The following is a 14749-nucleotide window of genomic DNA, read 5'->3' on the forward strand; positions in this document are numbered from 1 at the left end:
GTTTTCTCAGCCTGATAAGAGGACAAGAATAACAGAGATATTCTTGTCTGTCTAAATCATTTTTTCAGAAACATATAGACTGGAAAACAAAACAACTGGCCCCAAAACGTATCTTGGAGAAATTTACCTCTCTTCATAAGGTCCCTTATCTACAGATAATCAGCTTTCTTATAAGGTCAACGGAAGGCTGAGAGCTGCAAGTATATCTCCTGCTGTTTTATAGACCCACGATATTTAACCTTATGTTTACCAGTTCCACAGGTTACACTGAATCATGCCCAGAAAAGAATCCCCAAAATAAAATTTTTAAAAAAAAACCCCGGTCCGGAACGCATTACAATGCAATCGAAACAGTAGAACCAGCTGTTTTACAGGCCCGATATTTAACCCTATGTTTACCAGTACCACAGGTTGCACTGAATCATGCCCAGAAAAGAATCCCCATAATAATAAAAAATAACCCCGGTCCGGAATGCAATACAATGCAATCGAAACAGTAGAAACAGGGCACTGAAGCTAATAAGAAGCAGCCTGTTGCGGCTGTTGAGGAAATTTGATCCCCGTCTCTCTCCGTCAGCAGTAGGGCACATTAGATCTCCCAGACCGCGTGGGAGCAACTGCAACAAAGCAGGTGAGGTGCAGGAAAAAGTCTGAAGGCAAGTTCCGACCACCTTGTGACGTCACGGGCGAGTTTCTTCTACTACTACTAGCATTTAGCACGCAGCTCCCGTCCGCCCCAAATGTTCCGCACGCTGTTCCGACTCTGCAGCCCTAGTTTAGCACTTCACCGTCCGCGACAACTCCGCTTCGTCTGGGCGCCATTGTCTCTTCCACCAGTATCCTTCCCGTTTCCCATCCCACAGCGGGGAACAACGCTCCCTCTTCTTCCGAGACGAATGGAACTGCCTGAAGAAAAACAATCGCTGCTCGCTGAACACATTCCCAAAGAACAGCCTATGAGAGGAGGTAAGCATAATCAGCACAGGCAGCGGCGCAGCAACAGAGCGCTGGGGGGCGGGGCAGTGCTAGAGGCGGCCTAAACTCTTGGAGGTTAGATTGAGAACAGGAAACGGTGCGAAGTGGGGCGTAGCTTGCTGCCAGTAGCCGGAGTAGAAGCACACCCAAAACAATAGCAAACGCTATTGAAAGCAGTAGTAAAAGATAATTAGAAATAATGTATTGCCTATGCATGGCTCATCTGTAAAACGTCAAAAGCTGTTCCAGTTGGATAGACAGTGCCTTAAAAGATGGAGGGCAAAATATATATTTTTTAAATTTTTGTTATTTGACAGCTTTTTAATTTATTTGAAAGTGTCCCATACGTAGATATAAATCTCTTGAAATCAAAACTGAATATCACTAAAACGGCTTCAAAAATATTGTAGCTGGTGGAAACAGCACTAATAAAGGCTCTATTTTGTGCTCATTTTTCTACACTGTTCTATACAATACAGTAATACATAGCCACATCTGTAAGGGGTAGCATTGTATATTAACGAGAGCTTTCACAGATAAATTACAAATTCAGCAGGACACAAATCACACCTTTAAATCGTGGGTTGAAATTCCATGTATAAAAGGGAAAAGGACGGTGATAGGAGTGTACTACCGTCCACCTCGCCAGGATGAGCAGGTAGATGCAGAAATGATAAAAGAAATCAGAGACGTAAACAAAATGGGCAATGTGATAATAATGGGTGACTTCAATTATTCAAATATAGACTGGGTAAATATAACATCGGGACACGCTAGAGAGGTACAATTCCTTGATGAAATCAAGGACAGCTTTATGGAGCAGCTGGTGCAGGGGCCGACGAAAGAAGGAAAAATTCTAGACTTGGTCCTTAGTGGAGTGCATGGTCTGGTGAGGGAAGTTATGGTACTGGGGCCGCTTGATAACAGTGATCATAATATGATCAGTTTTGATATCAGCCTTGAAGTAACTATACACAGGAAGTCAAATACGTTAGCGTTTAACTTTAATAAAGGAGACTATGATAAAATGAGAAGAACGGTTAAAAAAAAACTTAGGGGGGCAACTGAGAGGGTAAAAACTGTACAACAGGCTTGGACACTGTTCAAAAATACCATCCTGGAGGCCAAGGCCAAACGTATTCCGCGAATTAGAAAAGAAAGACGGAAGCCCAAAAGATAGCCGGCATGGTTGAAAAGTGAGGTGAAGGAAGCTATTAGGGCTAAAAGAAACGCCTTCAGAAAATGGAAGAAGGAACCGTTTGAAAATAACAAGAAGCAGCATAAGGAGTGTCAAAGGAAATGCAAGGCACAAATAAAGAAGGCCAAGAGGGATTACGAAAAAAAGATAGCATTAGAGGCAAAAAACATAGCAAAAAAATTTTTTCGGTATATTAAAAGCAGAAAGCCGGCAAAAGAATCGGTTGGGCCGATCAAGGAAGATAAAGACGTAGCGGAGAGATTGAATGAATCTTTTGCTTCGGTCATCACCGAGGAAGATTTGTGTGGGATACCGGTGTTGGAAATGGTATTTCAAGCGGACGAGTCGGAGAAACTTACTGACTTCACGGTAAACCTGGAGGACGTAATGGTGCAGTTCAGCAAACTGAAGAGAGCGAATCTCCTGGACTGGATGATATTCATCCTAGAGTACTGATAGAACTGAAAAATGAGCTTGCGGAGCTACTGTTAGTGATATGCAATTTATCCTTAAAATCGAGCATGGTACCGGAAGATTGGAGGGTGGCCAATGTAACGCCGATTTTTAAAAAAGGTTCCAGGGGAGATCATAAGTACATAAGTACATAAGTAGTGCCATACTGGGAAAGACCAAAGGTCCATCTAGCCCAGCATCCTGTCACCGACAGTGGCCAATCCAGGTCAAGGGCACCTGGCACGCTCCCCAAACGTAAAAACATTCCAGACAAGTTATACCTAAAAATGAGGAATTTTTCCAGTCCATTTAATAGCGGTCTATGGACTTGTCCTTTAGGAATCTATCTAACCCCTTTTTAAACTCCGTCAAGCTAACCGCCCGTACCACGTTCTCCGGCAATGAATTCCAGAGTCTAATTACACGTTGGGTGAAGAAAAATTTTCTCCGATTCGTTTTAAATTTACCACACTGTAGCTTCAACTCATGCCCTCTAGTCCTAGTATTTTTGGATAGCGTGAACAGTCGCTTCACATCCACCCGATCCATTCCACTCATTATTTTATACACTTCTATCATATCTCCCCTCAGCCGTCTCTTCTCCAAGCTGAAAAGCCCTAGCCTTCTCAGCCTCTCTTCATAGGAAAGTCGTCCCATCCCCACTATCATTTTCGTCGCCCTTCGCTGTACCTTTTCCAATTCTACTATATCTTTTTTGAGATACGGAGACCAGTACTGAACACAATACTCCAGGTGCGGTCGCACCATGGAGCGATACAACGGCATTATAACATCCGCACACCTGGACTCCATACCCTTCTTAATAACACCCAACATTCTATTCGCTTTCCTAGCCGCAGCAGCACACTGAGCAGAAGGTTTCAGCGTATCATCGACGACGACACCCAGATCCCTTTCTTGATCCGTAACTCCTAACGCGGAACCTTGCAAGACGTAGCTATAATTCGGGTTCCTCTTACCCACATGCATCACTTTGCACTTGTCAACATTGAACTTCATCTGCCACTTGCACGCCCATTCTCCCAGTCTCGCAAGGTCCTCCTGTAATCGTTCACATTCCTCCTGCGACTTGACGACCCTGAATAATTTTGTGTCATCGGCGAATTTAATTACCTCACTAGTTATTCCCATCTCTAGGTCATTTATAAATACATTAAAAAGCAACGGACCCAGCACAGACCCCTGCGGGACCCCACTAACTACCCTCCTCCACTGAGAATACTGGCCACGCAATCCTACTCTCTGCTTCCTATCTTTCAACCAGTTCTTAATCCATAATAATACCCTACCTCCGATTCCATGACTCTGCAATTTCTTCAGGAGTCTTTCGTGCGGCACTTTGTCAAACGCCTTCTGAAAATCCAGATATACAATATCAACCGGCTCCCCATTGTCCACATGTTTGCTTACCCCCTCAAAAAAATGCATTAGATTGGTGAGGCAAGACTTCCCTTCACTAAATCCGTGCTGACTTTGTCTCATCAGTCCATGTTTTTGTATATGCTCTGCAATTTTATTCTTAATAATAGCCTCCACCATCTTGCCCGGCACCGACGTCAGACTCACCGGTCTATAATTTCCCGGATCTCCTCTGGAACCTTTCTTAAAAATCGGAGTAACATTGGCTACCCTCCAGTCTTCCGGTATTACACTCGATTTTAGGGACAGATTGCATATTTCTAACAGTAGCTCCGCAAGTTCATTTTTTAGTTCTATTAATACTCTGGGATGAATACCATCAGGTCCCGGTGATTTACTACTCTTCAGCTTGCTGAACTGACCCATTACATCCTCCAAGGTTACAGAGAATTTGTTTAGTTTCTCCGACTCCCCCGCTTCAAATATTCTTTCCGGCACCGGTGTCCCCCCCAAATCCTCCTCGGTGAAGACCGAAGCAAAGAATTCATTTAATTTCTCCGCTACGGCTTTGTCCTCCTTGATCGCCCCTTTAACACCATTTTCGTCCAGCGGCCCAACCGACTCTTTGGCCGGTTTCCTGCTTTTAATGTATCTAAAAAAGTTTTTACTATGTATTTTTGCTTCCAACGCTAATTTCTTCTCAAAGTCCTTTTTTGCCCTCCTTATCTCCGCTTTGCATTTGGCTTGGCATTCCTTATGATCTATCCTGTTACTTTCAGTTGGTTCTCTTCTCCACTTTCTGAAGGATTGTTTTTTGGCTCTAATGATTTCCTTTATCTTACTGTTTAGCCACGCCGGCTGACGTTTAGTCTTTTTTCCCTTTTTTCTAATACGTGGAATATATTTGTCCTGAACCTCCAGGATGGTGTTTTTAAACAGCATCCACGCCTGATGCAAGTTTTTTACTCTGCGAGCTGCTCCTTTCAGTCTTTTTTTCACCATTTTTCTCATTTTGTCGTAATCACCCTTTCTATAGTTAAACGCTAGCGTACTTGATTTCCTAGTTTCACTTCCTTCAATGCCAATATCAAAACCGATCATATTATGATCACTGTTATCAAGCGGCCCTCGTATCGTTACCCCCTGCACTAGATCATGAGCACCACTAAGGACTAAGTCTAGTATTTTTCCTTCTCTTGTCGGCTCCTGAACTAGCTGTTCCATGAAGCTGTCCTTGATTTCATCAAGAAATCTTATGTCCCTTGCGTGTACAGATGTTACATTACCCCAGTCTATATGCGGGTAATTGAAATCCCCCATTATTATTGTGTTGCCCAGTTTGTTTGCGTCCCTGATTTCCTTTAACATTTCCGCATCCGTCTGTTCGTCCTGGCCAGGCGGACGGTAGTACACTCCTATCACTATCCTTTTCCCCTTTGCACATGGAATTTCAATCCACAGTGATTCCAAGGAGTGTTTTGCTTCCTGCAGAATTTTCAATCTATTTGATTCAAGGCTCTCGTTAATATACAATGCTACCCCTCCACCAATCCGATTCACCCTATCACTACGATATAATTTGTACCCCGGTATGACAGTGTCCCACTGGTTATCCTCCTTCCACCAGGTCTCAGAGATGCCTATTATATCTAATTTTTCATTTAGTGCAATATATTCTAACTCCCCCATCTTATTTCTTAGGCTCCTGGCATTCGCATATAGACATTTCAAACTATGTTTGTTGTTCCTAAGTACATCATGCTTAGTACTTGACAGTATTAATTGGCAATCTTTTGTCTGATTTTTATTGTTATTTAAAGATACCCGATCTACTACAATCTCTTTTGCAACCTCACTATCAGGATACTCTATCTTCCCTGTTATGGTGATATCTTTGAAAGATACCTTATCCCGAACCATGCTCTTTTGAGCGACTGTCGGCCTTCCCCCCATTTCTAGTTTAAAAGCTGCTCTATCTCCTTCTTAAACGCCGATGCCAGCAGCCTGGTCCCACTCTGGTTAAGATGGAGCCCATCCTTTCGGAATAGGCTCCCCCTTCCCCAGAATGTTGCCCAGTTCCTAACAAATCTAAAGCCCTCCTCCCTGCACCATCGTCTCATCCACGCATTGAGACTCTGGAGCTCTGCCTGTCTCTTGGGCCCTGCGCGTGGCACAGGTAGCATTTCAGAAAATGCTACCCTGGAGGATCTGGATTTCAGCTTTCTACCTAAGAGCCTAAATTTTGCTTCCAGAACCTCTCTCCCACATTTTCCTATGTCATTGGTACCCACATGTACCAAGACAGCGGACTCCTCCCCAGCACTATCCGGGAAATTATAGACCGGTGAGCCTGATGTCAGTGCCGGGGAAAATGGTAGAGGCTATTATCAAAAACAAAATTACAGAGCACATCCAAGGACATGGATTAGTGAGACCAAGTCAGCACGGCTTTTGTGTGGGGAAATCTTGCCTGACCAATTTACTTCAATTCTTTGAAGGAGTAAACAAACATGTGGACAAAGGGGAGTCGGTTGATATTGTGTATCTGGATTTTCAAAAGGCGTTTGACAAGGTACCTCATGAAAGGCTACAGAGGAAATTGGAGGGTCATGGGATAGGAGGAAATGTCCTATTGTGGATTAAAAACTGGTTGAAGGATAGGAAACAGAGAGTGGGGTTAAATGGCCAGTATTCACAATGGAGAAGGGTAGTTAGTGGGGTTCCTCAGGGGTCTGTGCTAGGACCGCTGCTTTTTAATATATTTATAAATGATTTAGAGATGGGAGTAACTAGCGAGGTAATTAAATTTGCTGATGACACAAAGTTATTCAAAGTCGTTAATTTGCGACAGGATTGTGAAAAATTACAGAAGGACCTTAAGAGACTGGGCGGCTAAATGGCTGGTGACGTTTAATGTGAACGAGTGCAAGGTGATGCATGTGGGAAAAAAAGAACCCGAATTATAGCTACGTCATGCGTTAGGAGTTACGGACCAAGAAAGGGATCTGGGTCTCGTCATCGATAATACACTGAAACCTTCTGCTCAGTGTGCTGCTGCGGCTGGGAAAGCGAATAGAATGTTGGGTATTATTAGGAAAGGTATGGAAAACAGGTGTGAGGATGTTATAATGCCGTTATATCGCTCCATGGTGCGACTGCACCTTGAGTATTGTGTTCAATTCTGGTCACCGCATCTCAAGAAAGATATAGTGGAACTGGAAAAGGTGCAGCGAAGGGCGACTAAAATGATAGCGGGGATGGGACGACTTCCCTATGAAGAAAGACTAAGGAGGCTAGGGTTTTTCAGCTTGGAGAAGAGATGTCTGAGGGGAGACATGATAGAGGTATATAAAATAATGAGTGGAGTGGAACAGGTGGATATGAAGCGTCTGTTCACGCTTTCCAAAAATACTAGGACTAGGGGGCATGCAATGAAACTACAGTGTAGTAAATTTAAAACAAATCGGAGAAAAGTTTTCTTCACCCACCGCATAATTAAACTCTGGAATTCGTTGCCGGAGAACGTGGTGAAGGTGGTTAGCTTGGCAGAGTTTAAAAAGGGGTTAGACGGTTTCCTAAAGGACAAGTCCATAAACCGCTACTAAATGGACTTGGGAAAAATCCACAATTCCAGGTTTGTGCGTTTGGGAAGCTTGCCAGGTGCCCTTGGCCTGGATTGGCCGCTGTTGTGGACAGGATGCTGGGCTCGATGGACCCTTGGTCTTTTCCCAGTGTGGCATTACTTATGTACTTATGTGAGGATAACCTGTTTACTGATGGGTTCATCTTAATTGTTGTAATCTGCCTTGGGAAGTCTGATGTTATAAAGATTGGAAGTAAAATTAAATTCTCCTTTCATTGGGGCACATGGAATCAGATCTTCACCTCATCTCTTTTGTACAAATGAATTATTCTGTTTTGAGCACCTTTCAGGGTCAAGTGGTTTTCATAAGTCAAAATAATAAAAATAAATATTTTCTTTCATGCAGAACTCTCATTTAACTAAATGGGCTATAAACCCCTAATACAGTCCATTGGGTTTCTTATACCCTGTTTCCCCGAAAGTAAGACATCCCCCGAAAATAAGACCTAGTAGAGGTTTTCCTGAATTGGTAGATATAAGGCCTCCCCCGAAAGTAAGACCTAGCAAATTTTTGTTTGAAAGCAGGGCTGCCAAGAGCCGGACAAGGCCGCCCCCACCCGAGGTCGCCGGGCCCCCCCTCCACCCACCCTCTGTCGCTCCCGGAACTAACCTTAAACGCCTCCTTTCACCTTTGCAGCAAGCAGCAGCAGGGCAGACCTCTCCTTCCGTGCCCCGCCCTCACGGACGTTACATCAGGTGAGGGCAGGACACGGAAGGAAGGCGTTTAAGGTTAGTTCCAGGAGCGACGGAGGGCGGACGGGCCAACCCCGATCCAACCCCGATGTTTCTCCGAAAAATAATACAGCCCCTGAAAATAAGACCTAGCGCATTTTTGGGGGCAAAAATTAATATAAGACAGTGTCTTATTTTCGGGGAAACACGGTATTTTGCTCTTATGATGACTTATACTGTGCCAAAATTGGAAATACAGTGAGGCAGAATAATACATTCAGTAACATCCAAAATGTATTAATTAACATAATTGTGTTCGCAGTTGGGTAATAACTGAGAAAATGCTGTTGAAAACTGACTTGAAGAAATAAATAGATATCACAGAGCTGGAAAATGTTGGCACATTTAGACTGACTGGACTTCTGCATGCAGGTAGCTCTGCCCTTATTTAATTCTTTTAAATAGTAGTAATAAACAATATTAAGTGCATTTCCTTAGCATCCCTCCGGACCTGCCCAGACTGTGACATGGGTTGTGCACGCAGCAGGTGGAGACTGAGAATTCTGATTGAACAGAGTGAGCCATTAAGCCCCTCAGTAGGACTAGAAAGATCCAGTAATCTCAGTCTCCAGCAGGTGGAAGATTATGAGCCATCCAGTCTTTTTGAATTTTCTTTTCCTTTCTTTCTGTTGTGTCCTTTATTTTTTCCTTACTTCTGTGCTCCTGGGCTGTATAGAATAACTTGTTCTCTGGAGGCTGAGGTCCACTGGGGCCAATTCCAGCCTTGGGGGTGTTACACCCAGGTCCCCCCCCCCCCCCCCCCCATCCTCCCTTTCACAGTCTTCAGTGCTGTGCTGGTTGAGCCTTAGCTTCTTCAGGGGAAGAGTGTCTAGGCAGGGAGAGGCAGCCATTTTATCTTGATTCACAAGAGAAAAAGTGTCACCAAAGTTCATAAAAAAAAAAGAATAAATGTGCAGCTTGGGGGCATTGTCCTTTAAGTATTCATGGGCATACCCAGCTTTCCTGGGCTTGTTTTTCGCCTGCTCTCTCCTCCTTCCTGCTGGAGTTGCTAGTTAAAAAAAAAAAAAAAAAAGCACACTGCAACTTCATTATGGCTGAGAAGCTCCGGCGCTGTTTAGTTTGTTAGCACCGCGGTTTGGGTTCTAGCAGCGCTTGTAAGTACTGCACTGCTGTCAAGGGAACCCCGGAGTCGAATCCTGTGCAAGTGCTCTTGGCAGCTGTTGATGCGGTGAATGAAAAGAGTTTGGTCCCGTTTTTGGTGGGAACTGCCTCCATTTTGACGACTCCTGCTGGGCAGCAGAACAGCCTGTTTCTGTGCAGGTACTGTCTCCTCAAATTATTTCGGAGGGTAATTCTCATGTTTCTGCAGGGTTAGAGGCTGGCTTTCACTCAGAATTTCTTTTGCAAATGTATAAAGCCTTTATGCTACAGCAGGCTTCCCCTTCTCCTGGAATTTCAGAAAAGAGACCCTCAGAGGGTCAGTTGGTAGCCACTAAGTGGGCCAGAGGCACAGGGGCTCTGGAGGACGACCTAGGGTCTGACCTAGGCTTAGACATGCAAGTTTTAGAGGACCAGGATTTCTCTAAGGCAGACAATCTGGATGAGGATCCTGGTCCAGGGGATTCAGAATCCGATCCCTGGCAATGATCCTTCTGTTCTTAGGATCTTTCACAAAGAGGACTTGCAGGAGTTAATTTCTTTGGTTTGCTCCACCTTGCCTTTTGATATACATATATAACATAGTACAGTGATGGCGAACCTTTTAGAGACCGAGTGCCCAAACAGCAACCCAAAACCGAATTATTTATCGCAAAGTGCCGGTACTCATTATGGGCGGGGTCACCACATATGACTCCACCCCTATGATAGCCACACCCCTTACACCAGCCATGGCGCATATAAACAGACATCATTGAAAATATTATACTAGTGTAGGAGAAAAAAATAACATGACTTTCTTCCATTATAAATCATTTCTGTAAGCTGTTACAGCTCCAGTATGCCCAGTGCAAAATAAGACAGCAGATGTAAATTCTCCAATTCGACATATTCCAAACACTAAAATGAAAATAAAATGATTTTTCCTACCTTTGTTGTCTGGTGATTTTGTTTTTCTATCCATATTTGTTCTAGTCGCTGATTCTGCTGCTCTCTATCTGTTCTCTTAACTCCGTTTCCAGGGCTTCCTTTCCATTGATTTCTTTATTTTCCTCCTTTCTTCTTCATTTCTTGCCCTCCATCCATGTACAGCAACCATCCTCTCCCCTCCAGCCACAAATGTCCAGCAGCCCTCCTTTCCCCCCTGCCCTACCTCCCAGCACCCGGCAGCACCCAGCACCAGGCCTCCCTCCCACCCAGCACCCACCATCAGGCTTCCCTCCCACCTAGCACGCAGCAGCAGCAGGCCTCCCTCCCACCCAGCACCCACCATCAGGCTTCCCTCCCACCCAGCACCCACCATCAGGCCTCCCTCCCACCCAGCACGCAGCAGCAGGCCTCCCTCCCACCCAGCACCCACCATCAGGTCTCCCTCCCACCCAGCATGCAGCAGCAGGCCTCCCTCCCACCCAGCACCCACCATCAGGCCTCCCTCCCACCCAGCAGCACACAGACAGCACCAGGCCGGCCTCCCGCCCTCCCTCCAACCCAACGAGCATTAGGCCGCCCGCCCGTCCGTCCTCCCTCCCTCCCAGCACCAGGAACCCCCCTCCTCCTAAAATTTAAAAAGCGTACCTCCAACCTCCTCAGTCGGGGTTAAGGCGGCGTGCGTCGGCAGCAAAGTGCCTGTGCTTCGCTCGACGCGCTTTCGGCTTTCCCTGTCTCTCAAGCTGGACCAGAGCTTGAGAGACAGGGAAGGCCGAAGGCACGTCGAGCGAAGCACAGGCGCTTCGCTGCCGACGCACGCCGCCTTAACCCCGACTGAGGAGGTACGCTTTTTAAATTTTAGGAGGAGGGGGGTTCCTGGTGCTGGGAGGGAAGGAGGACGGGCGGGCGGGCTGTTGCTTGTTGCATTGGAGGGAGGGCGGGAGGAAGGCCGAACTGGGAGGGAGACTGGGCGGACCAGCGATGGCGACGGCGTGCGTGCCAAGGGAGAGGGCTCTGCGTGCCATAGGTTCGCCATCACTGACATAGTAGATGACGGCAGAAAAAGACCTGCACGGTCCATCCAGTCTGCCCAACAAGATAACTCATATGAGCTAATTTTTGTGTATACCCTACTTAGATTTGTACCTGTGTTCTTCAGGGAACAAACCGTATAAGTCTGCCCAGCACTATCCCTGCCTCCCAACCACCAGCCCTGCCTCCCAACCACCGGCTCTGGCACAGACTGTATAAGTCTGCCCAGCACTATCCCCGCCTTCCAACCACCAGCCCCGCCTCCCACCACTGGCTTCAGAGCCACGCAAGTTGGACCTATTAATCAAAGGGGTACGTAAGCTAGGCAGAACTTTTTCTATGCATCAGGACATCAGAGATGTCATTCAGGCACAGTGGGATGTTCCTGACGTGGCCTTTAGACCGGCTAAATCCATGGTATGTCTCTATCCGGTTCCTGAGGTGGACAAATCTCTTTTAAAACCGCCCGTAGTGGATGCTGTGGTGTCTGCAGTCACCAAGGGGAATACTGTGCCTGTTAATGGGGGCACGGCACTTAAGGATGAGCAGGACCGCCTTAGGGAAATGTTGCTGAAGAGTAGCTTTGATATATCAGCCTTAGCTGTACAGACGGCCATCTGTGGTTCCCTAGTGGCCAGAGCGTGCTTTTGGTGGTCAGAAAGGATCCTTGATAGGTCATTGGATGATTTATCAGCCATTAATGCCGAGGTGGCTAAACTCGAGATGGGCTCAGCTTTCCTAGTCGATGCTTTGTATGATCTCGTGAGGGCTTCAGCCAAGTCGATGGCTTTAGGAGTAGCTGTGAGGAGGTCTCTTTGGCTGTGAGGCTGGGCGGCAGATGCAGTCTCGAAGTCTAAGCTCAGTAAGTTTCCCTTTCGGGGCTCATTATTATTTGGGGAGGGCCTCGATAAGTTGGTTCATAGTTTGGGGGAAACTAAGGTTCTGAGACTTCCCGAAGATAGGCCTAAGCCCTCTGGGCACAGCTTGTTGTCCGGTCATGGTCGTGATTTTCGTCATTTTCGGGTGAATAAACAACTTTGACTCAGAGGTCCCGTTTTTTTCCAGAGGTCCCAGTCCTTTTGGGGAGCTCACAGAGGGGGCAGAGACTCGGGGAGTTCTTTCCAATCCGTTGCTCGTCCATCCCAATGAAGGTGTTTGGACCCAGCCTCTAGTGCCTGTAGGGGCGCGTTTGGCACAGTTTTACTGGAGGTGGGCCCAAATCACCTCCGCCCTATGGGTTCTGGAGGTTATTCAAGAAGGGTATGCCTTAGAGTTTGCGCGGCTTCTCTCAGATGCATTTCTGGAGTCCCCTTGTCGATCTCCTCTCAAAGTGGGTGTCATTCGGGGAACTCTGGAAAGGCTTCTCAACCTCCAGGCTATTTGTCCAGTCCCCTCGTCGAAGCTCAGGCAGGGACACTTTTCCATTTATTTTGTTGTCCCCCAAAAGGAAAGCTCTTTCAGACCCATTTTAGACCTCAAAGTAGTCAATCAGGCACTAAAGGTCTCCTCCTTTCGCATGGAAACTCTATGGTCAGTCATAGTAGCAGTCTGGTCTGCAGAGTTTTTGGCTGCCATAGATCTCACCGAAGCTTATCTCCACATTCCGATCCACCCCTTGTATCAGCAGTTCCTGTGCTTTGCAATTCTCAGCCAGTATTTTCAGTTTCGGACGTTGCCGTTTGGTCTGGCGACATCTCCACGCAGTTTCACCAAAGTAATGGTAGTGATTGCAGCAGCTCTCAGAAGGGATGGGATTCTAGTCCATCCTTATCTGGACGATTGGCTGATCAGAGCGCAGAGCGAGAGTCTTCAGGTCACGGAGAGAATGGTCAATTTCCTCCAGTCCCATGGATGGGTAGTCAATGCGCAGAAGAGTCGGCTACAGCCATCTCAGTCCTTGGATTTTCTGGGAGTGTGCTTCGACACTCAGAAAAGTCGAGTGTTTCTCACCCAAGCCAGGATTCTCAAGTTGCAGACGTTGATTCATCGGTTTCTGCAGTCTGCGCTCCCATGTTCGCAGGATTATCTACAGGTTTTGGACTTCATAGTGGCGACAGTAGAAGCTGTGCTGTGGGCCAAGGCTCATATGAGACCTTTTCAACGCTCTGTCCAGGTGGTTGCCGCAGAGGAACTCCCTCCTGCGAAAGTTGTTACTACCAGCACAGGAGATAGGCAGTCTCCGCTGGTGGCTCCAGATACCCAATTTGTCCAGAGGGATGCCTCTGGAGACCCCGCAGTGAAGTGTGGTCACTACAAACGCAAATCTTTCGGGCTGGGGAGCTCATTGTCAGAGGCAGTATGCCCAGGGCCTATGGTCGCAGGAGGAGGCATCTTGCTCGATCAGTCTCTTAGAGACCAGAGCAATACATTTGGCCCTCCAAGCATTCTGTCCTCTACCGAAAGGTGCATCAGTCTGCATCATGTCAGACAAAGCCATGGCTGTGGCCTATGTCAGTCGTCAAGGAGGAACTTGAAGTCTGCGACTAGAGCAGGAAACGGCTCAGCTCATGAGCTGCGCAGAGTGGCATCTGGAGGCCCTCTTGGTGGGTCATGTAGCTGGAGTGGAGAATGTTCAGGCGAACTTCCTCAGTCACACCACTCTGGATCCGGGGGAGTGGGCTGTCAGCGACAAGGGCGTTTCGGATAATGGTTGATTGCTGGGGTCTTCCGGTCTTGGATCTCTTCGCCTCGGCATCCAACACGAAAGTCCCGCAGTTCTTCAGCCACCGAAAGGACCCAAGGGCACAGGGAGTCAATGCGCTTCTACAGCCATGGCCGTCAGATCTTCTGTATACTTTTCCTCCGTGGCCCCTGATAGGTCGTCTGCTTCAATGGCTGGAGTCACATCCGGTTCGCATGATCCTAGAAGCGCCAGATTGGCTCCGTGGTTTGGAAAAAGGTTTAGCGCTCTCTTCACTTAGGGTCCAGGTGGCGGCTTTATCCTGTTTCAGGGGGCGTGTTCAGGGTAAGTCCCTAGCATCTCATCCAGATGTTGTCCGTTTTTTAAGGGGGGCAGGTCTGGTTCTTCCCCCCTCGCGGGCGATTATTCCTTTGTGGGATCTTTACCTGGTTCTCTCAGTTCTGTCTCGCACTCCTTTAGAGCCTTTGACATTCTGTACCTTGAAGGATTTGACTCTGAAAGTAGTTTTTCTGGTGACTATAGCCTCAGTCAGGAGGGTGTCGGAGTTGCAGGCCCTTTCTTGCCGCCCACTGTTTTTGGAGTTTGCTAAAGACTGAGTGATCTTACAGCCGATCCCTTCCTTTCTCCCCAAAGTTGTGTCGCGGTTTCA

General features: G+C 46.9%; 1 protein-coding gene across 3 annotated transcripts in view; it reads left to right on the forward strand.

Annotated features, from left to right (window-relative positions):
- Window positions 1-603: 603 nt before the first annotated feature.
- Window positions 604-14749, forward strand: part of AKAP7 (A-kinase anchoring protein 7) — a 268593-nt gene continuing 254447 nt past the window's right edge. For 2 of the 3 annotated variants that reach the window (XR_003941462.1, XM_030196545.1), the window contains exon 1: window positions 720-966. Coding sequence is in view for 2 of the 3 variants with exons in the window: in XM_030196545.1 (XP_030052405.1) it covers window positions 741-966 (226 nt within the window). In the remaining variant the exon portion in view is untranslated. Of the gene's footprint in view, window positions 697-719; window positions 967-14749 lie in introns of those variants that run through there. The other variant, XM_030196544.1, reaches the window with a different exon arrangement.

Source organism: Microcaecilia unicolor, chromosome 3 (genome assembly GCF_901765095.1).
Source record: "Microcaecilia unicolor chromosome 3, aMicUni1.1, whole genome shotgun sequence".
Lineage (NCBI taxonomy): Eukaryota > Metazoa > Chordata > Amphibia > Gymnophiona > Siphonopidae > Microcaecilia > Microcaecilia unicolor.